Source organism: Oryx dammah, unplaced genomic scaffold (genome assembly GCF_014754425.2).
Source record: "Oryx dammah isolate SB20612 unplaced genomic scaffold, SCBI_Odam_1.1 HiC_scaffold_3, whole genome shotgun sequence".
Classification (NCBI taxonomy): domain Eukaryota; kingdom Metazoa; phylum Chordata; class Mammalia; order Artiodactyla; family Bovidae; genus Oryx; species Oryx dammah.
Window position 1 is genome coordinate 16,905,134 of NW_024070187.1, and position 21,380 is coordinate 16,926,513.

General features: G+C 43.0%; 1 protein-coding gene and 1 long non-coding RNA gene across 2 annotated transcripts in view; one reads left to right on the top strand and one right to left on the bottom strand.

Moving 5' to 3' along the window:
• HADH (hydroxyacyl-CoA dehydrogenase) overlaps positions 1 to 13,617 on the bottom strand; it is a 42,146-nt gene extending 28,529 nt beyond the window's left edge. Inside the window, exon 1 of the mRNA XM_040237506.1 lies at positions 13,331 to 13,617. Coding sequence (XP_040093440.1) covers positions 13,331 to 13,462 — 132 coding nt within the window. The 5' untranslated portion in view covers positions 13,463 to 13,617. The remainder of the gene's footprint in view (positions 1 to 13,330) is intronic.
• Positions 13,618 to 15,801: 2,184 nt separating this feature from the next.
• LOC120861744 lies at positions 15,802 to 20,703 on the top strand. Its single transcript, XR_005720597.1, has 3 exons — positions 15,802 to 15,885; positions 18,257 to 18,380; positions 18,883 to 20,703. It is a non-coding gene; the product is annotated as an uncharacterized LOC120861744 (long non-coding RNA).
• Positions 20,704 to 21,380: the final 677 nt, after the last annotated feature.

Here is a 21,380-nt window from a genome sequence, read left to right on the forward strand (position 1 = left end):
TTCCTTAGCCACCTGAAGCTGACCTTTGCTTCACTACACAAGCCCTTTAATCCCTGGAGGACACAGCTGTCTGCGGAGCACCAGCTCTGCTGAATGCAGGAACACATCAAAGGTCTTGCAAGCGTTAAAGCCAATGCCTGTTCTTTGGCCTCATCTACTTTTCCACAGCCCTACACACTGCCAGCTAAGCCTTCCTTTTTGAAATTCTCCGATTTCTTATCTCTATCTGTTCCTTTTAGCCATATTAATTCTCTCAATCTTCTCAAAGTCATCTTTCAAGGTTCTGCCTTCAGTATTCTTCTCCTGTGTCTTTACATCTTTTCTTTCTGGAACCTTAACCATTCTCATAACTCCAGCTAGGTGTGACACCAGCACATTCTGTCCTAAGCTAGCCTATGCCACGTGCGTTATGCTAGGTCGCTTCAGATGTGTCTGACTCTGTGACCCCATGGACTGCAGCCCACAAGGCTCCACTATCCATGGGATTCTCCGGGCAAGCCTACTGAAGTGGGCTACCAGGCCCTCCTCCAGGGGATCTTCCCGACCCAGGGATTGAACCTGTGTCTCTTATGTCTCCTACATTGGCAGGAGGGTTCGTCACCACTGAGCCACCTGGGAAGCCTGCAGTCAATACCTTGTGACCCTAAAACCAGTTCTCTTGACCTCCGTTAATGTTACCACTATCCTGAGGGTCACAAGAGTTGCTGGACAACACCTTTTTCTTAACCTCCGCCCTAATTACATCCAAAGAAGTTCTATCCATCATTTAAGGCCCATTTCAAAACTTACCCTCCCCAAACGAATGTCCTTTTTCTTGTTTTAAACCTTAGAGCTAGACTTTCACTGCTGTTACTAGGCTACTTGACACCAGTCAACGGTGCCATGCGGTCTCTGCTCTTGGATCTGACTCCCTTAGTGGCGACACTGATCTGGCCCTCGAGTCCCCTGCTACTCATCACCCGTACGTGGTCTTGTCCAGTAAGTCACTGCTCAATACCAGGTGCCAAGAGCAGGGTGGCCCAAGCCTGGGCCCTCCCCTGTTCCCGTCACACTGCTCCTTGGGCTGCTTCCTGGCTCCACAACCCCGCCCTGAGGTTCCCTCCCTCAGGAAGCGCCTCCACCTCACTGAGGCCAGCCCATAATCGAACAGAGAGGCCCTCTCTCCCTCTCTCCCTCGGTGAACGCTCTCTCAACCTCTAGCACAGGTAGTCGCTCCTTTGTGCTCTACTGATGTACAGATACAGCAGGTCCTTCCTGCAGGACACTAAATATAGAAAAAAAAAACAGTGTGGAGCTGGTGAGAGTCACAGCTAGCGATATCACTCAGTTATGTTAACAGCAGCCCAAACCCCAGGACATGAATATAAGAGAGAAATAAGAAACAAGTGGTTGTAAGCGATTTCAAGTTGTAAAAATCTCACGAATTTTAGAACAAAGGTCATAAACCAAGGACGATGTAGAAGAGATTTCAGATGTGAAAGATAAATCAGACATGGAAAAGTTAACTAACACCAGCTTTTGATGATGAACTCAAATACTGAATGACAGCTAGAGACCTTTTCAAAAGACCCGCCACATCGTCCACTCCTTCAGAATCCGAAGTAGCTGTTACCACAAAGCCCAACGTAGGGTAGTTCTGTCATACTCCGAACTTCAGTCCAACCAAAATTTCCAGTAAACGCAAATTTCATATACATATATGTAGTGCAGTTACACACATACACCTTTTTTAAATGCATACTTTTTAATGTCCCTTTTTTCCTTACCTAAGAAGATATATCCTAGGTATCTGTAACATCATATTTTAAGTGTCTAAAGGCCGTATCTTAAGGTAAAGTATTTAACCCACTGAAACTTTCATCTGTCTCAGGTGACATCCCAGATATGGCAAGCAGGCCATCTGTGCCTTCATGACAGTTAGCTGCTCATACTTGTGCCTCCTGTGGACGGTGAGCAATCCAAGAGCAACAAGCACACCTTACCTCTCACCCGCCTCAATGTCTAGCACACAGGTACACTTAATCTTCATGAAAAGAATGCGTGAACAATAGATCTAGTTTTTAAAAGCTTCAATTTGTGAACTATCTTAGGAATAAGTTCTCAAGAAATCATGACTGGTTTTGCTACTAGAAACTCGTTATAATATCTCTATTATTTTGGTGGGCAGATCAACCATTTTCTGGCACTGGTGGTGGAGATGCCAGGCAAAAGGGTAACTAGAGGGCAACTGCCATGCAATATGACCACCTCTGTACTTTCAAAACTGGATTTATGCTTAATTTCCTCCAGCATGTCAATGTGTCCTGTACCATTTATCAAAGGGGCTGTAGGCAAAGAGACACGCAGACCCTGTGTGTGTCCGTCCATCTGTGAGGGACATGTGTGAGCCAGGGCAGGGATGGTGGCAGACACACAACACAGGTTTCCCTCCAATGTAGTTTCCTCCTCTATCACAGCAGGGAGAGGGTGAGAGGCACCTTAGTTTCTCAACTACTGCAAGGTCAGAGAGAGGGAAAATTACTTACTGTTCAGCTTTATTAGCTACAGATAATCGAGATTGATTACTAGGGCAGGAAAATCAGTGCAACTGTTTTCAGGCTTTTTAGCCATGAAATTATTCCTCCTAAGAAAGTATACAGTAGAGTAATACATAAAGCATAGGTCAGGGAAGAGGGGTTTGGGAACCACCAAGGAACCGTCTGAGCTCCTAACCCTAAAGTCCATCAGAGTATAGTGTTAAAAACCCCTGATCTGTAAAGTAATTAGCCTCCAATTAAAATTTAAAAAAAAAAAAACCTCTGATTTATTCAGAGATGGCTATTATTTTAAAAAAAGAAACAAAAACAAAAACATAAAATAAGTGTTAGCAAAGGCATGGAGAAACTGGAACTCCTGCACACTGTTGGTGCAGTCCCTATGGAATATGCTATAAGAGTTCCTCCAAACACTAAAAATAATTACCATATTATCCAGGAATTCCACTCTGGATATATATCCAAAAGAACTCTAACACAGACTTAGAAGCAACACTCTAACACAGCTGCAGACCATGTTCATGGCAGCATCCCCAAGAGCCAAAAGGTGGGAGCAGCCCAAGTGTCCACTGATGGATGAACGGGCAGACAAAATGTGCCACAGACATGCCATGGAATACGACTCCACGAAAAATATCCTGATGTAACATTATTCCTCAGAGAGGAAAGAAGTTCTGACACATGCTACAACACAGTGAACCTTTAAGGTTTTAGATGAAATAAAGCAGTCACAAAAGGACAAACACTGAGTGATTTCTCTCATACGAAGAATCCAGAACAGTCAGATTCAGAGAGAATGAAAGTAGAAGGATAGCTGCCAGGGGCTGCAGGAGGGAGAGATGGGAAATTATCATTTAACGGGCATGTACTTAAATGCCACTGAACTGTACATTTTTTATGTGCATATTTTCAGTTTTATTAGATAAATGCCAAAGCATTTCCCAAATAGTTACACTACTCTATTGATACATTCCCACCAACAACAGGAAATATGAACTTTCTGTTGCTCCATATCCTTACCAACACTTTATCAGATTTTTCAAATTTTTCCAAGCTGATGTGTGTATATAGTATTTATTTGTAGTTTTAATTGTAGGCTAATTACTTTACAATATTGTAGTGTTTTTTGCCATACACTGACATGACTCAGGCATGGATGTACATGTGTCCCCCATCCTGAAACCCTCTCCCACCTCCCTCCCCAACCCATCCCTCTGGGTCATCCCAGTGCACCAGCCCTGAGCACCCTGTCTCATGCCTCGAACCTGGACTGGCGATCCATTTCACATATGATACTATACATGCTTAAATGGTATTCTCTCAGATCATCCCCCCCTCTCCCTCTCCCACAGAGTCCAATAGACTGTTCTATACATCTGTGTCTCTTTTGCTGTCTCGCATACAGGGTTATTGTTACCATCTTTCTAAATTCCATATATATGTGTTAGTATACTGTATTGGTGTTTTTCTTTCTGGCTTACTTCACTCTGTATAATAGGCTCCAGTTTCATCTACCTTATTAGAACTGATTCAAATGTATTCTTTTTAATGGCTGAGTAATACTCCATTGTGTATATGTACCACAGCTTTCTTATCCATTCATCTGCTGATGGACATCTAGGTTGCTTCCATGTCCTGGCTATTATAAACAGTGCTGCGATGAACACTGGGGTACACGTGTCTCTTTCAATTCTGGTTTCCTCAGTGTGTATGCCCAGCAGTGGGATTGCTGGGTCATAAGGCAGTTCGATTTCCAGTTTTTAAGGAATCTCCACACTGTTCTCCACAGTGGCTGTACTAGTTTGCATTCCCACCAACAGTGTAAGAGGGTTCCCTTTTCTCCACACCCTCTCCAGCATTTATTGCTTGTAGACTTTTGGATCGCGGCCATTCTGACTGGCGTGAGATGGTACCTCACTGTGGTTTTGATTTGCATTTCTCTGATAATGAGTGATGTTGAGCATCTTTTCATGTGTTTGTTAGCCATCTGTAGGTCTTCTTTGGAGAAATGTCTGTTTAGTGAAGTGTACATTTTTTTTTTAAAGCTCTAGGTTAACAGGTTTATTTTTCTTTATTTTTTTTTCACAGATATTTATTTATTTTTTTTGTAGAGTTTTTTTATTTTTTTATTTTTTATACATTTTTAAAGTAAGTTTTACTTTATGTATTTTTTTTTTTACCACATACAACACACAAAAACCTTTAATCCAACATACCTTCATTTTACTGAGAAAAGCAGCAGCAACTAAAACAAAAATATTATTCACCTAAGATCACATATGTATCCAAAACATAATTCTGTAAAAGGTACTTTTGTCTAGAATACTAACTAAGCTTTTCAATGGCTCATGGTGGTCACAAAATAAAAGCTCCTACACACGGCATGCAAGGCCCTCCAGGAAAGGGACCCACCTCCTCTCCAGACACACTGCTCACTGTTGCCACAGACCGCTGCAAGGCGTGTAGGTGCCTACAGCTGCTATCACCGCTCACCTCCAGGCCTCTGTACTGTCCAAGCCTTCTCCCCAACTTCCCTCATTAACTAAGCTCAAGTATCACTTCCAGATACTAAGCACTGCCACCCCCAAGATCCTCTGAGTCCCAAGCAAGGAGTCTTCTACGTTCCGGTAATACCCCTGCATTCTCCTACCCCTGCACCCACCACAGTGTCACGATCAGCCGTTTAACTGCCTTCTCCCCTACTCCTGCACTTAGTGCTTAGTCCCTCAGCCGAGTCTGACCTTTGTGACCCCATGGACTGCAGCCTGCCAGGCACCTGTGTCCATAGGGATTCTCTAGGCAGGAATACTGGAGTCGGCTGTCATTTCTTCCTCCAGGGGATCTTCCCAACCCAGGAATCGAACCCACGTCTCCCACATTGAGGGCAGATTCTTTACTGTCTGCGCCACCGGGGAAGCCCAAGAATCCTGGAGTGGGTAGCCTATCCCTTCTCCAGGGAATCTTCCCGACACAGGAATCAAACCAAGGTCTCCTACATTGCAGGCGGATTCCTTTCCACCTGAGCTACCAGGGAAGCTCCTCCTCCTGGATTCTGACTAAATGAGACCCACACCAAGACACTCTAGAACTAAAATGTCAAAAGTTAAAGACAAAGATTAATGTTGTAAAATATTAAAAGCATCAGGAGAAAACCAACTTGCTACACACAAGGGAATCCCCAGTAAGACCAACAGCAGAAACACTGTAGGCCAGAAGCGAGTGGCACAATGTATTCAAAGTACTGGAAACAAAAACAAAAATAGAACCTTCCAACCGAGAACATTCTCCCTGGCAAAGCTCAGAGTAAAGGAGTTCATCACTACTAAATCTTCAAACCTTCAAACCCTGACGGCAGAACTCTAAACTGATATAACCACTTTGGAAAACTGTTCAGCATTATCTGTGGAAGTTGAATATATTCATATTTTGTAATCCAGCAAGTTCACCCAAGAGAAACATGCACGTATGTGTGTCAAAAGACAGGACCATGACTGTGGATAGCAACAGTGCTGTGAGGGTTGATTCCAGCAGGTCTAGAATTAGCCTGAGTAGTTCTGCTAAAGTTCTAGCATCACAATGATCCCTGGTCAAGGCATGAAACCTACTGCTTTACAGTGTTGCTTTGTAACATTTAAGAAGTCTGGCGGTGGTTTGTATCAGCTTATCAATACTGTTGATAAGAGTGATATTGATGATTCACACCTGGTTTTTAAAATTATATTACTGAAGGTTCTTACTTAGAAAAGAATTTCACATGTCTTGGATGCAAGGAAACCAATCACACTCATTTTTCTCAAATTAATCAATGAATTATTCCCAACTTTCTAAGGAGATGGCAGTGGAAGAGTAGATCACAAAAATAAGCAATCTTTTTTCATCTCCCATAGATATATTTTCAATAAATAAGGAGGACTTTCCCTGGCACTTTAACTTGAGTGCCAATAATCTGAATCAACCCACTGAAGACCCATTGAGGACTCTAGTTTTATACGATAGTGACTACAAGACCTTGAGGACAAGAAGTCTGCAAGGGGAAAAAAAATGTGTTTGAAGGCTATGTCCTCAACTCCATGACTTCTCTAGCTTTGGTGGAAAGCAGGCTTAGCCAGAGAGAAATATTTTTGGACAAGGATGCTTCAGAGCTATAAAAATAGGCCCAGTAAATAGCACACTTGTCAAAATGCCCAAGTACTCCAGTCACAGGCCAAGGAAACATGCCAAGCAGAAGTGTGCTGGATTTCTATATTTTTGCAACATACCACTAGATTTGAAGCCCCTTCTCTGAATTATTTGAGTTATCAATTTGTGAGAATTGCAGCAACTGGTCCAGTGAGGGGTTCCATGTGCCTTTACACTACAGGAGGGCTACATTTCAACATTACATTCTCTCTGAAAACCGCTGAGTTTTATGTACCCTCTGCCACAACCAAATTCTGACTTCTCAATATCCAGAGGAAGTGTTCACCCAGAATAAGTACACTGAGTCACTGCTCCCCTGAGGCTGCTGCACCTCTGCATAAAGACCTGCCCTTGGGTTCTCAGGACGTAATCCAGGGAGAAAAAAAGTCATAAATCAGTTGCCTCTCCCAGAGCTGGCGAGTCTGGGTTCATGATTATCTCTGGTTATGCAATGCCTTTAACTCTGCCATCAATACCAGTTGTGTTCACTTACTTTAACAATCAGAAAAAGGCATTCTGTTGAAGCGTTCCACCACCACCACAGCTGGTTTATACTTAAAACCAGTAAGTTCACTGGTTGGCCTCTTTAACTTATATTTTTATACTTAAAAAACTATTTGTAAAAAGCCAAAGGAATGTGCCTCCATTTTTAAGTGAGTCTGTTAAATACACAATTTTTTTAAAATTCAATAAGCATCTGGGTTTGGTGATGGAGAGAAAGAATAACTTCTCCTCCTGGACTCTCCACTCCCATCTCCCACAAATTCTGGAAAGGAGATGGGATAGACGGACACATCCATGGCATCAACTAGCTTTCAATTATATTAAGAGTCTCTGAAGGACATTGCCAGAATGCATACTTTCTGAGTAGAGAAGAGAGTGCAAATCCTAACTATTCTCTAGGAAGATTAATATGGCAATGGTTATTAGGAAGGTTTTTTCCTCTATTAGATTCTGCGGAAATTAACCAATTAAGAGCCTTCCTCAACAATTCAGGTATCAATCCTTGTTCTAGGAATTAGAAAGCAAAGAACAGGGGCAGAAGCACTCCTCAGAGCCTTCTGCAGAACGGCGGACATTCTGACAGCAACCCCGTCTTCAGAGGTAGCCATCAGGTCAATAGTGGCAATCACAGAGGGAGAAAGCTCTCTGGGAAAGCTGGAGAGAAAAAAGAAGTCATGCTAGGGGAGTCTGAGTCTACTATGGGCAGAAAGATGGTAGCAGAGGATGGAGATGATCAGCTAAATCTGGAGCTGAAGAAAGGACAAGATGCTAACTGTTGACTCCAGATACCCACAGATCCCCTTGCCCATGGAGGCCACACTTCTCCCCAAAGACAGCAGAGGCCAAAAGGTACATGTAGAACTGTGGTCATCTCAGCCACAGGAATCTCCAGCCAGCAGAACCATCAGTGAAAGACCTGAGTTCCAGCCTCAGCCCTGCCGCTGACCCTTGAGCCCAGGTGACAGCTCTGTTGGGATTATTATAATGGTCACAAGAAATGACAGAGACATTAAAGTACTTAGAACACACACAAAAAAGTGCACAACACACGCACACACACACACACATCTGTAGTATTTTTTAAGTGCCAAGCTCAATTTAAATGCTCTATGAGTATGAACTTACTGTAATAACCAAATACGAGTAGAGAAAGCACTAAGGTTATCTCTCAACAACCCACACAATTAGCTTAAAATCTTTAGAATTGTTTGAACTTTCCCAAACTATCAGATCTTTAAGCATTACTAAAAGAATCTAAAATAAGAGAATCCTCACCAGATTAGAGCTGATGGATCTACACCAAATAAAAGCAGCTAACAATTATTAAACAGCTTCCACTGAACACACTAGTACAGTTCTAAGCACTTAGCTCATTTCCTCCCTCAGAACACTAAGACAAGTAACACTATTTGCTGATAAGGGAAGAAGCGGAGAGAGGTTAAGAGACTCGCTCGAGACTCCCACGGCCAGGAGGAGACGGGCCGGAACCCAACTCCAGCAGGCACCTTACAGCCTGCTCACTTTCAATCACACTCAGCAGAAGCCATTCCAAATTCAGCATAACCTGGAGGAAGATTCAGCACAGCAACCAGCAGCATTACCTGCCTGTGGTTCCAGGAGAGCTAGGCAGTGAGGTATGTGCCTAAGGCAGAACTCGGGAGAGGAAATGAAATTAGAAACTCAAGAAAGGGGCAGATAATTGTGAGGTGCATCCAGGACACGGCAGAGAAAACCCAAAACCTGGCTGAGGTACCATTTCTGCTCCACATGTCCAAATATATTCCATGGCATTCATTTTTCTGCCTGTCAGCCCTACCTCTGCTAGAGTATCCCCAGCCACACCCCAAGTCCAAAGACTAACATGCCGACAGAAGCTGATTTTACTGTCCCCAGTACATCATGGAGATCAGAGAACAGCCCAATTAAGAACCCTGAGACAACACAGGAAGTGAGGGAAGAACTTCACGACAAACACAGCCCATGTGCCTGAGGACAAAGTCAACACCTGGGAATAAAACTACTCCCTCCATAAAGAAGTCTGAGTCCCAAAGGAGAGCTTACCACTTAATGATGGTGCCAGGCTCCTGAGATCATAAAACTTCTTCTAGGCCCCTGCACTGCTTTCAAGCAAATTTCAACAGAGGCAAACTCACTGAGGCAACAGGGAAAAAGTAAAGCTCAATAACACAAAGCAATTCCGATCCTTCTTCTATTCAGCATCAGAAAATTCAGGGTTGGGGGGTGCAGGAAAAAGAGATGGGTCAACCAATGCAGAGCCGAGAGAGGAGACTTCCAACCCACTTGAGTCCGCAGTAATACGTCAGGGAAACATCTATCTGTAGTTTAGAATACGGCTCCCCCAACCCCATCCTATTTTAACAGCCTAAGGAGTTCTCCCCAGAAAAAATATGCACTTTTTGCTCTTTAAGAGGGAGCAAAAAAAAAAGTCTTTGGGTGCGAACCCAGCTCCAACCCCCTTCAAGATGCCAATTCTCACTTCCTCAAAGTATGGCATACTAAAAGGAAGGTAAATCAGAAAGCCAAGAAGCCCACTCCTGAAATGTCATTCCCAGAAATCCCACTGGCTGCCCACCAGTAACTAAATGAAAGCCATAAACTCTCTGAGCTCCTTATAAGAAAAAAAGGCAATTCAGGAAGCAAAGCTTAAACTCATTCTACAAACTGAAGAAATGCACAGCTAATAACTTTCTTCCTTTTTCCCCTTCTTTACAAAGCAAAAAACAACCCATCCCCTACTCAAGGGTCAATTACTGGTGGAAGTTTCTCTGCTGGCCTAAATATCCAGCTGAAGATAAACTGGCAATCAGACCCAAGTAAGAATAATGTGTGAACACACAAAACAAGTTAACCTTACTTAAATATTAACCATGAGTCAGTTGTGTGCGCTTTTTTTAAATTTAAAACAAGCAAAAAAAAAAAAAAATGACAGGCAAAGAACTCTTGGACAAAACAAATATACATATGGCCTGTGCTCCGATCAACTACATATTATTAAACACAGAACTCACTTGTCTTAAATTGCTTAATTGCTTGAGAAGCGTGTCAGGCTCCCACAAAAATCTAGGGTTTTTTTTTTCATCCTACTTAACATGAACTGGAACACATGCCAAAAATGACAAAATTTTAAAGTATTAAAAATGTAAATAGAACTACACCTTGATTAAAATTTAAACTACTTCAGAAAGAGTTCTGGAGAATGAAGCTAAATGCAAATTAACGGTGTAATTTAGGTGTTACTTTGTGCTTATGCTTTTAAAGCTTTACTGAAGAGGATAAAAAATGCCTTCCCTCTTTTCAGAGGTCCCTGAACAAACTGCATTGCCAACTGGCATTCACCTTGAAGATCAAGCAAGAAGGGACAGAATCACAACCAACACTCTCCATCACAGTCCTACCACAGCAGCAAGATCAGAGATGGGAATGGTGTGAGAGAGCAATGACAAAAGGACAAGGGCAACACCATAAAGGTAATAACTCCCAAAATAGCTAACATTTGAGTTCCTACTAAATGCCATTGTGCTACGTGCTTGATGTGAGCTAATCCACTTGATCCCTCCACTCCCCTAGGAGGCTGGTCCTACCTCAGAGGTTAGTAAAATAAGGCACAGAAGCACGTTTCCCATATCAGTACAGCCAGCGAGAGGCAGGCCAGCACAGGCCATCCCAGCTCCCCACAGTGAACTGAATACAATCTACAGTTGAGATGTAGCAACTAATAAGTCTATGGCACTAAATAAGCAAGAGATTTACCCAGTACCAAAAGCTGTAGGTCAAGGAGCATAAAGAATGAGGCAACACTGCCTCAAACAGCATGATCTAGGGTCGAGTGCAAAACCGGTTCAAAGCCAACCAACTGGCAGAAAGTGGCACAGAGATATTCTTCAGGAAAGGATGGTTCCCCTCTACAGGACTAAAACGGCCACCCACAGTGGCTGAGGCTCTTTTAAACCTTGTTATGTAAGGAGAGAATTACTTAAATCTTTATCAACTTCTTGAATGACAGTTCCATTATATTTCCATTCTGAGGGGTAAACAGCTTTCTTTGTAACACCTTAGGTTTCAAAAGGCACACCTTGGTCCAACTATGCAAGGGCGTGATCCACAAGTCTGAACTGTGTCAGTCAAGCTCCTTCCTTCTTTCTCAGATGAAAGCTCCAACATCATACTTATAATTTTAGGTTCTACCTGGGTGCATTTTTGTACAACATAACACTCTTTTTTGGCCAATAATGGATACAATATTCCAAGAACTGAGCAACTTGAATTTGTACAAAAGCTGAAGTGACACTTTCAACTTAGCTTCTAATCCTCTTCCACTGATGTCTTGAAGGGACCATCAACTATAGTTTCTAACCCATTTCCTGTATTGTTATTGGGAGCTTAAGGCTCTAATCGGAGAAAGTGATGGCACCCCACTCCAGTACTCTTGCCTGGAAAATCCCACGGATGGAGGAGCCTGGTAGGCTGCAGTCCATGGGGTCTCGAAGAGTCAGACACGACTGAGTGACTTCCCTTTCACTTTTCACTTTCATGCATTGGAGAAGGAAACTGCAACCCACCCCAGTGTTCTTGCCTGGAGAATCCCAGGGACGGCGGAGCCTGGCGGGCTGCCGTCTACGGAGTTGCACAGAGTCCGACACGACTGAAGCAACTTAGCAGCAGCAGCAGCAAGGCTCTAATATCTTACCAAGATGCTGTTTACAGGTTTTTAAGCAAATAATATTTTATACCTGCCCACGATAAATCTCTCTCTCACGGAACAGGGAGATTTGGGTGGAGCAGGGATATACAAATGCACTCAACCTAAACTTTCTTTTGAGTACCATGCAGTATATAAAGTGTGTAACTTTCAAGGTTAAAGGGACTTACTCCTCCCACCTCACATATAATAAAGATTCCAGAACCCAGCACCAGGCATGTACACAATAAATGCCTGAGGGTGATCTGAGAAGAAATAGGAGCGTCTCAGGGTAAAACATTAATGAAATACAGATTTCAGGAGAAATTGCTATCAAATTAATATGTTGCAAAAAGCATTAAGTGTAGGAAAGTTTAAGGTATACAGTAATAATAAAAGATTTTTCTGAAAAGGAAGCACAGAAAACAGATGCTGTGGCTAGAAACAGACACTAAAAAAAAAAAAAAATTAAACTATCATGATCATAGCCACTTGAGTACTCCTCCAAGAAAAATTAGCTAAATGCCTCCCCACCCACAATACAAGTAGCAAAGGGCTGAAATGCTGAGAATATTATCAGCTAAGCTATGAAAATCACGGCTACCTGATCCGATCTGGAAAATAACCGTTAAATATCAGTAAGTAAAAATGCAAGTATCACAGCGTGTGCGCGCGCGCGCCTGCTCAGTCGTGTCCGACTCTTTGTGACCCCATGGACTGCAGCCCGCCAGGGTCCTCTATCCATGGGATTCTCCAGGCAAGAATCCTGGAGTGGGCTGCCATTTCCTCCTCCAGGGGATCTTCCCAACCCAGGACTTAGGTAATAACTGCACACCCGACCCTGAATCACAGCTCAGCTAGAACCGGGCAGAGTCCTGCAGATGCAGCGAGATTAGAGGTTTCTTCAGAGCCCTCACTCGCCCCCTCCCCCAGTCTCCCCAGCGCCAGAGGGCACTGGGTCAAAGACATCTCGTGCAGCTGTTAAGTGAAGTCTCAGGGCCTCACAAGCTCCGATTAGGTAACTACAAAATGCTACAAAAGTGCTGACTACTATTCTTTACAGCAAGCAAAGGAAATACTCGGAGAGGAGAAACAAGACCATTTAGGAGAGCAGAAAACTGCTCTAACGACTGCAGAATAACTGATAAAACTGAAACTGATCGCAGTCCGGGTCTCGGGAAGCAAACCCCGAAACTGAGGCTCGGCCCAAACACACTAGACCTTTGGAGGAGTGAAGACCCACAGGCCCAGAAATTTCAAACTACACGGGGGAGGGTCGGGATGAAGACTCCCCGAGTCTCCCGTGGGCGCTGGCCTCGGGCCGGACACTCCACTCCGTGTCACGGCCCGCCAGCGCCTTCCTGTCAGGACGGGCAGAGAAACGAGCGGGCAGAGGTGCCCGCGGACGGCCCACCTGGGCAATGCCTGCGCCCATCAGCCCACCGCCGATGACCGTCACGTGCTTGACGAGGATTTTCTTCGCCGAGGCCGCGGCGGTGGAGGAGGAGGACATGGAGCGCACGAACTGCCTGGTTACGAAAGCCATGGTGCAGACGGCGAAGGCAGCGACAGGCACAAGACCTGGCGGAGAAGCAACCTGCACGGAGCCCAAGAAACAGCAGCGACCCGACGTCAGGGGGCGGTGGCCCAGGCGCCCAGGAGCCCGCGCGCCCTGGGCGTCGCCGTGACGTCATCGACGGCGGGGCGTAGCCTCGCGGCCCGCTTTCCCCATTGGCCGAGGCCCCAGGGACGGCGTTCGAACGTCCAAGCGCGGCGTCCAAGCCCCATTGGGCTGGTTCGGGCAGCCGCCCGTCTCTGGAGTTCCCGAGGACCTGAACTCAGTCCCCGCCGCCAGGCCAGGCGCGGAGGGGCGGTTAGCGCTCGGCTACCGGCCCAGGGCAAGTGTTTACTCAGAAAAGCTACGGGCCCCTTGTAAGGGGAAGTCGGTGGTGTTGCCTTGTTGACTCCTCGCTGTTAGTCCTCGTGTATAACTCGGCGCCGAATAAATACGTGCTATTCGGCAGTGGTGATGGGGAACCAAAAATGAGCACCTTCCTTTCACGTCAGCAAATAACCAAGACTAGGGAATATTCTAACCCAGTGCGTATTGTTCCTGCTAAAAACGGACGGAAATAAAGTGCTCACACCCAAAGCAGTGTCTACTGACACATGAGTTTTAATGTAAAAATCAGGCCTACTAAGCGAAAGAGAGATTTCACCTTTAATTGCCTGTTTCAACTTTACAGCTTTATCAATGCAGGGAACGAACGTGTGGACAGTTTAGTCAAAGAGCAACCTTTGTAGTGGAACTGATAACAATAGGCCAATTTTCTCGTGTGAGTAATTTTTAGTTACTGTGCCTTAGTAATACAGAATTTATAAAATTTATTTTTAAATATTTTATAACGATTCGCCAACCCACCATCCAAAGTCGGCCTCTTCCTATTGGAAGTAACTTATATAGTGAATCCCTTGTTCACCATTCCTTTGCTTTCATCTCATTTCTAATTCTGTAAAAATATGGAAGAAGTGCTTGTGTTGAGCATTCCGTTAGGCTTGGGACATTTCTAAGGAGATCATTATTGGCTGAAGACACTGTCACATCCAAATAAAGTCTATTAAATGCCATAGAGTGTGTGTGTGTGTGTGTGTGCACTGTCACATCCAAATAAAGTATTAAATGCCATAGTATGTGTGTGTGTGTTAGTTGCTCAGTCGTGTCAGAATCTTTGCGACCCTACTGACTAGCCTGCCAGACTCCTCTTGCAAAAACCAACAAGACTAGAATTGAAATGAGTAGATTACACAGAAAACCTAGTAACTTGAACAGATGACTTAATTTATGAAGAAAAAAGCATTCCAGGCACAGCAAGCAGCACATGTACAGGTAGAAATGTAAAAAAATATTGCCCACGCGAAAAGGATGAGGAATTAGATATGTTTAGGGGTGAAGCTAGGACGGTAGAATAGGAGGATGCACAGATGATTCTTTCAGTGGATTTTCGTTCTTATTTCAAAGTTGTATCTAATGCTAAGCCAAACATATTGTCATCACCACATATATTTTTTTTAATGAGTTTGAATGCCAGGTCACTTCAGTTGTGTCCAACTCTTTGTGATCCTATTGACTGTAGCCCGCCAGTCTCCTCTGTCTGTGGAATTCTCCAGGCAAGAATACTGGAGTGGGTTGCCATGCCCTCCTCCAGGGGATCTTCCCGACATGGATGGAATTCATGGATCTTATTAGCAGGCAGTTTGTTTACCACTAGCGCCACCTGGGAAGTGCTTTATTGTGTGTAATGTAAAACATAATAATGCCTGAGTAATTGATACGTTTTCAGATCTCTGAAATGGCAACCCACTCCAGTGTTATTGCCTGGAGAATCCTAGGGACAGAGGAACCTGGTAGGCTGCCTTCTATGGGGTCACACAGAGTCAGACACGACTGAAGCAACTTAGCAGCAGATTTCTGATTTCCTTTCCTCAGAAAAGAAAGAACAACCACTACAGTATTTTTTAGCAAGTTGGAGGCCGTCTGTATTATGTGAAGAAAGGAGCACTGGACTGAGCATCAGGAGTCCTGCTCAGTCCCTGGTGTGGAGTATGACCGTCTGCAGACAACCTGGGCTTCAGGCACCTTTCCACCTGTATCACACTCAGAGTCTGACTCATTTACACTCTTCTGAACCAGGAAGGCCACACTGACCTCTATTCCTGCCCAGTCCTGATCAGACGACAGTTACAATAGAATCATTCTTCTTTTTGCCAGAACTGCAATTCTTTTTCTTAAGTGCAGCCTTGAGCTTCTGGGCACCTGTAACAATTTCTCTGGTCCTTGACTTGTACGTTCACCCTGTTCTTGGGGTGGTGCTTCATTTCTCTCTGCAGGAAAAGTGGTATACTGAGAAGCATGGCCCTTGTCACCGATTAATTCAGAAACAGCAAAGGAAAGGGTATCCCTTTTTACAGGTAAGGAAACAGGCCCAGAGAGGTTCAGAAAGTTAACTGAAGTCACACAGCTTAATGAATGGCACAGTAGAATTCAACCCCAAGACAGTCTGTTTTAAGGGCTCATGTTCTTGACCACTATGTTTTTTGCCTTCCTTCATAGCAACCCTAAGGTTACCACTGCTATCCAACTCCAAAGGTGAAGAAACTGAGGTTCTGAGTGATTAAGGCATTTGTTAAATGCCACTCAGCTTAATCACTGGCTAGGCTCGGATTTGAATCCATTCTAATGTCACTGCTTTCATAATTTCATACTCCTTAGAAAGTGCTGCTGCTGCTAGAGGGGAAAAAAATGGGAAAGTGGGCTCCAGTAACACATATGTATGTCTAGATTTAGAGCTTTAACTGTTATATTAATGTAATCATTAAGGTTAAGCAGATTAATATTTTTAGACCTTCCTGCTAATTAGCCCCGGTACTGTAAGTTTTGCACAGTGATTCCAGTATTCTATACAGCCATGTGTTTTATGCCATCCTGATTTCTAGCATGTGGACTCGCGCTTCTCAAATGGAAACATCCATTAATAATTGTCTACTGATCACTTCTGCTTGGAAACCCCTCAGCTACTTCACTGTAACTTACCAAATTTGAACCTATTATTTTTCTCCTCCCATGATGCTTTTTGCCTCCTCTTGCGTTCATCATCTCAGTTCATGATGACCCTAGTCATCGACCAAGAGTGTTTTCCTTCCCCCTCACCACCATGTTTGCTGGTCAAATGTCATAGATTCTACCTCATTGATTCCATCCAGGATTCCTCCCTTTTGTCCCCCTCTGCGTTTATTCAAACTGTCTCCCAAGTATAGGCTGAGCCAATTCCTAACATGCCTTGATGAAACTAATGTCTCTTCCTCCCAGTTAATGTTTCACATTCTTCTCAGACTGATTTCTCAAGTTATAAACTGGATCACTGTACTCCCATCCTTTTAAAAACTTTACCCACAGGATAATGACCTAACTTCTCAAGTCCTGGCCCCAGTACTCTAAACTCACTTATTTCCTTCTACTCCTTCTCAAATACTTTAAATCCTAGCCACAAAGAACCGAGTTGATTTTCTAGCTTATAAATTGGAAACTATCTGATATAAAGATACTAATATTTATAAATAAGTTGAAGGGTAAAATATATTTTGACTAACTATACTTCTGAGAATTTCAGAGCCAGGTATTTATTTATTTATTATTTTATTGAAGGGGAGGAAGCAAGGGTAAAAGCAGCATTTAACGAGGGCTTAATTTGCCAGGCTCTGTGTCAAGCATGTGATGTGTATCTTCTCATCCACTCCCATCAGTCTAATGTTACTGTTTCATAATGTATATGTTTATTTATATTCATTCATTATATTCATATAATTATATATAATAATACATAATTATACTCATAATGTATATGTATATTTCATAATGTATGTTTCACATATGGGATGACTGAAGCTTAGAGTAGAAAATAACTTGCCTGATGTGTGATAGGGAGAGAGCATAGAGCCAGGTGTTGCGCCCCAGGCTACCCGAGTGTAAAGTTGTTGCTCATAACCAGTGTCCTAACCTACTTCATCATGATGGATATGTTACAGCAGAGTACTGAGGATGATTAGAAGGTTTTCAAGCAGAGAACGTGTTATAAAGACATTTCAGACAGAAAAATGTATATGTAGCCTGTAAAGGAACGAAGAATAGAGAGTGGTCTGGAAATACAATTAATGCAGGATGGATAACAAAAGCCCAGGGAACTTTCGGGTGAATGAAGATGAGATTGGAAAGGTAGGCAGTGGCCAGATCAGAGTGGATGTTTTTATGAGAATCATAATCACACTCATGTTCTTTTCAGTTTTTTTGTTTAGAAATAATTGAACTTATAGAAAAGTTGCAAGAATAGTGCAAAGAAACCCATATACCTCTTACCCATATTTACCTATTGCTAGTATTTTATCAAATTGCTTTATCTTATCAATTGTCTATATATTTATAATAGATATTATATATATATAGGATGAATAATTTCTGAACCACTTAAAGGTAAGTTACATACATCATGGTCCTTTATGTTATTTCAATGCATGTTTCCTAGGGATAGGGGGATTCTCTTACATAATGATAGTAATCAACTTTAGTAAATTTAATATTGATACAACATTTCTATCCATTTGGGCACCTGTAATCCAATTTAGTTAATTGATCCAGTAATATCCTTTATAGTTTTTTTTCTTCTAATACTTAATCCAGTCTAGAGTCACATATGGCATAACTCTAGACTGTTTCTGTCTCTCTCCCTGTTTACAATAACAGCTTTATTGAAGTTTTAGTTAATTTGTTTTTATTTTTATGTTGAAGCACCGGCTTTCCCATAAACATGAGTTTGTATACAAGGAAACCATAGAAAGGACCAAATATCCTTGGAAGATATCTTTCTAAAACGATAATAATCAACAACTCTCTACAAGTCTTTGCATTTCAAGTAGGAAGAGGATTGCTAAACAAACTCAGATTGGAAAAAAAGCACAATGAGAACAAATGCTGCCAAGTGGGGTATAATGGGAGAAGGGAGTTTTCAGTGGTGGAACTTCCATCTTTAGTGTCATGTATTAGAAATGCCAAATTGGTATATTTGTCATGGAAAATTTTCTTTTAAATGAGGCACAACCTAAAGAAAGAAAACTGAGTAGTAAATCTGAATAAGAAGGAACTATAAGATATAGGTCATTTAGTAGTATTCTTTTCATTGTTGCATTAGTAATTTAACTTTAAACGTGTTTGAGAAAAATAACTTCACCATAGTCTTCTGGTCTGTTTGACATTCTAAAATATTTTCTTGGGCTATTTGTCAGTATATTTGTGATGTGCTGTGCTCAGTCATGTCTGACTCTTTGCAACCCCATGGACTATAGCCTGCTAGGCTCCTCTATCTGTGGAATTTTCCAGGCAAGAATACTGGAATAAGTTGCTATTTCCTTCTCCAGGGGATCTTCCTCACCCAGGGTTTGGACCTGTGTCTCTTGCATTGGCAAGAGGATTCTTTACCACTGCAGCACCTCTACCCCTTGTCAATATTTCTTTGAAATAAACTCGGGATGAGCCATCCTTGCAAGACATATTTTACATGATGAATATGCTCGTGTGATGCATCTGAGATTTGCTTCATAATAAATCAGTACAGAAAGAGGCTGGTGGGAAGTGGGATAGTGTAGATGAAGCAAGATTTGACCTTAACTTCTATATGTGTTTCAAAATATCCGTAACTTTTTTATGCTTGGAAAAGTCGCTTCCCATTCCCATAACAGATATTTCAGGAACACATACAAATATATTATTTTTACTTATTAGGCCTCTTGGGATGAATCTGGGTGTTTGGAAAAGAGGGAAGAGTTGTTTAATTTTCTGAGTAATTAACCAATTGCCCTTCCCAGGTTGTGCCAGTGGTAATGAATCCACCTGACAAGGCAGGAAACGCAGAGATGCGTGTTTGACCCCCTGGCGAAGGAAACAGCAACCCAGCCCAGTATTCTTGCCTGGAAAATTCCATGGACAGAGGAGCCTGGCAAGCTACAGTCCACGGGGTCACAAAGAGTGGACATGACTGAGCAGGCACAGAGCAACAACCAATTGCCCAGCATTGCTTTTTAAAATATTTTGTTCTTTCATACTATGACGCCAGAGGAGACTCTTGAACAGTCCCTTGGATAGCAAAGAGATCAAACCAGTGAATCCTAAAGAAAATCAACCCTGATATTCATTGAAAGGACTGATGCTGAACCTCCAATACTTTGGCCACCGGATGCAAAGAGCTGGCTCATTGGAAAAGACCCTGATACTAGGAAGGATTGAGGGCAGGAAGAGAAGGGGGCAACAAAGGATGAGATGGTTGGATGGCATCATCGATGCAATGGGCATGAATTTGAGCAAACTCCAGGAGACGGTGAAGAACAGGTAAGGCTGGTATGCTGCAGTCCATGAAGTTGCAAACAGCTGGACACGACTGAGTGACTGAACAGCATGATGCTACTTTTATACACAAGAGGATATGCTATTTTGTTTCATTGATTCGTCTGAATATTCTGGGGTTAGTACAAAACTGTTTAGTGATTCATTACTTTAAAAGTAGTATCCAGGGACTTCCCGGTGGTCCAGTGGCTAAGCCCCCACACTTCCAATGCAGTGGTTGCAGGTTTCATCCCTGGTCAGGAAATTAGGATTCCGCATGCTGCGCTATGCAGCCAAAATAAAAAGACAATGAAAAAAAGAAAAAGAAAAAAAGATAGTATCCACCAGGAAATAAATCCTTGTGTATAAGGTCAAACAATTTTGGACAAAAGCATCAAGATCATTAATTGGGGAGGACAGCCTTTTCAGCAAATAGTGTTGGAAAAATTGTTATCCACATGCACGAAAGTTAGACGCTTACCTTATACCAAATACAAAAATCAATTCAAAACGGATCAAAGACCTACACATAAAAGCTAAAACTATAAAACTCTTAGAAGAAAACGGGAAAATCCTCATGACGTTGGATTTGGCAATGATTTCTTGGATATGACACTGAAGACACAGGCAACAAAAGAAAAAATAGATTGACTGGACTTCATCAAAATTGAAAACTTTTGCATCAATGGTCCTCTGGCCAGAGGTGGAAGAGATGATGGAAACTGAGGATTTTAATAAACAGGGTAACTGTAAATAATGAGGAGGTCTCTAGAGGAAATAAACTGGGTGATAAATCAGGAAGTATTTTATCCATTTATGGTATTATAACAAAAACACCATAGACTTGAGATTCTTACAAATTTTCTTTCGTATGGTTCTGGAGGCTGTTGTTTAGTTGCTAAGTCGTGTCTGACTCTTTGGTGACACTGTGGCCCAGCAGGGTCCTTGGTCCATGGGATTTCCCAGGCAAGAATGCTGGAGTGGGTTGCCGTTTCCGTCTCTAGGGGATCTTCTGACCCAGGGATCAAACCTGCATCTCCTAGCCTGATAGGCAGATTCCTTACCACTGAGCCACCAGGGAAGCCCTTCTGGAGGCCAGAAGTCCAAACTCAAGGCATCTGCAGATTTGCTGTACTTTGGCCACCTCATGCGAAGAATTGACTCATTGGAAAAGACTCTGATGCTGAGAGGGACTGGGGGCAAGAGAAGGGGACGACCGAGGATGAGATGGCTGGATGGCATCACGGACTTGATGGACGTGAGTCTGAATGAACTCCGGGAGATGGTGATGGACAGGGAGGCCTGGCGTGCTGTGATTCATGGGGTCGCAGAGTCGGACATGACTGAGCGACTGGACTGAACTGAAGAGCCTGCTTCCTGGTTCATGGACGGCTGTCTCTGCATTGCATTCTCATATGACAGAAGGGACCAGGCAGTTCTCAGGCTCTTATAAGGACCCTAATCACTCATGAGAGCTCCACTCTCATGACATAATCACCTCCCAAAGATTCTACTTCCAAATACCATCACACTGGGG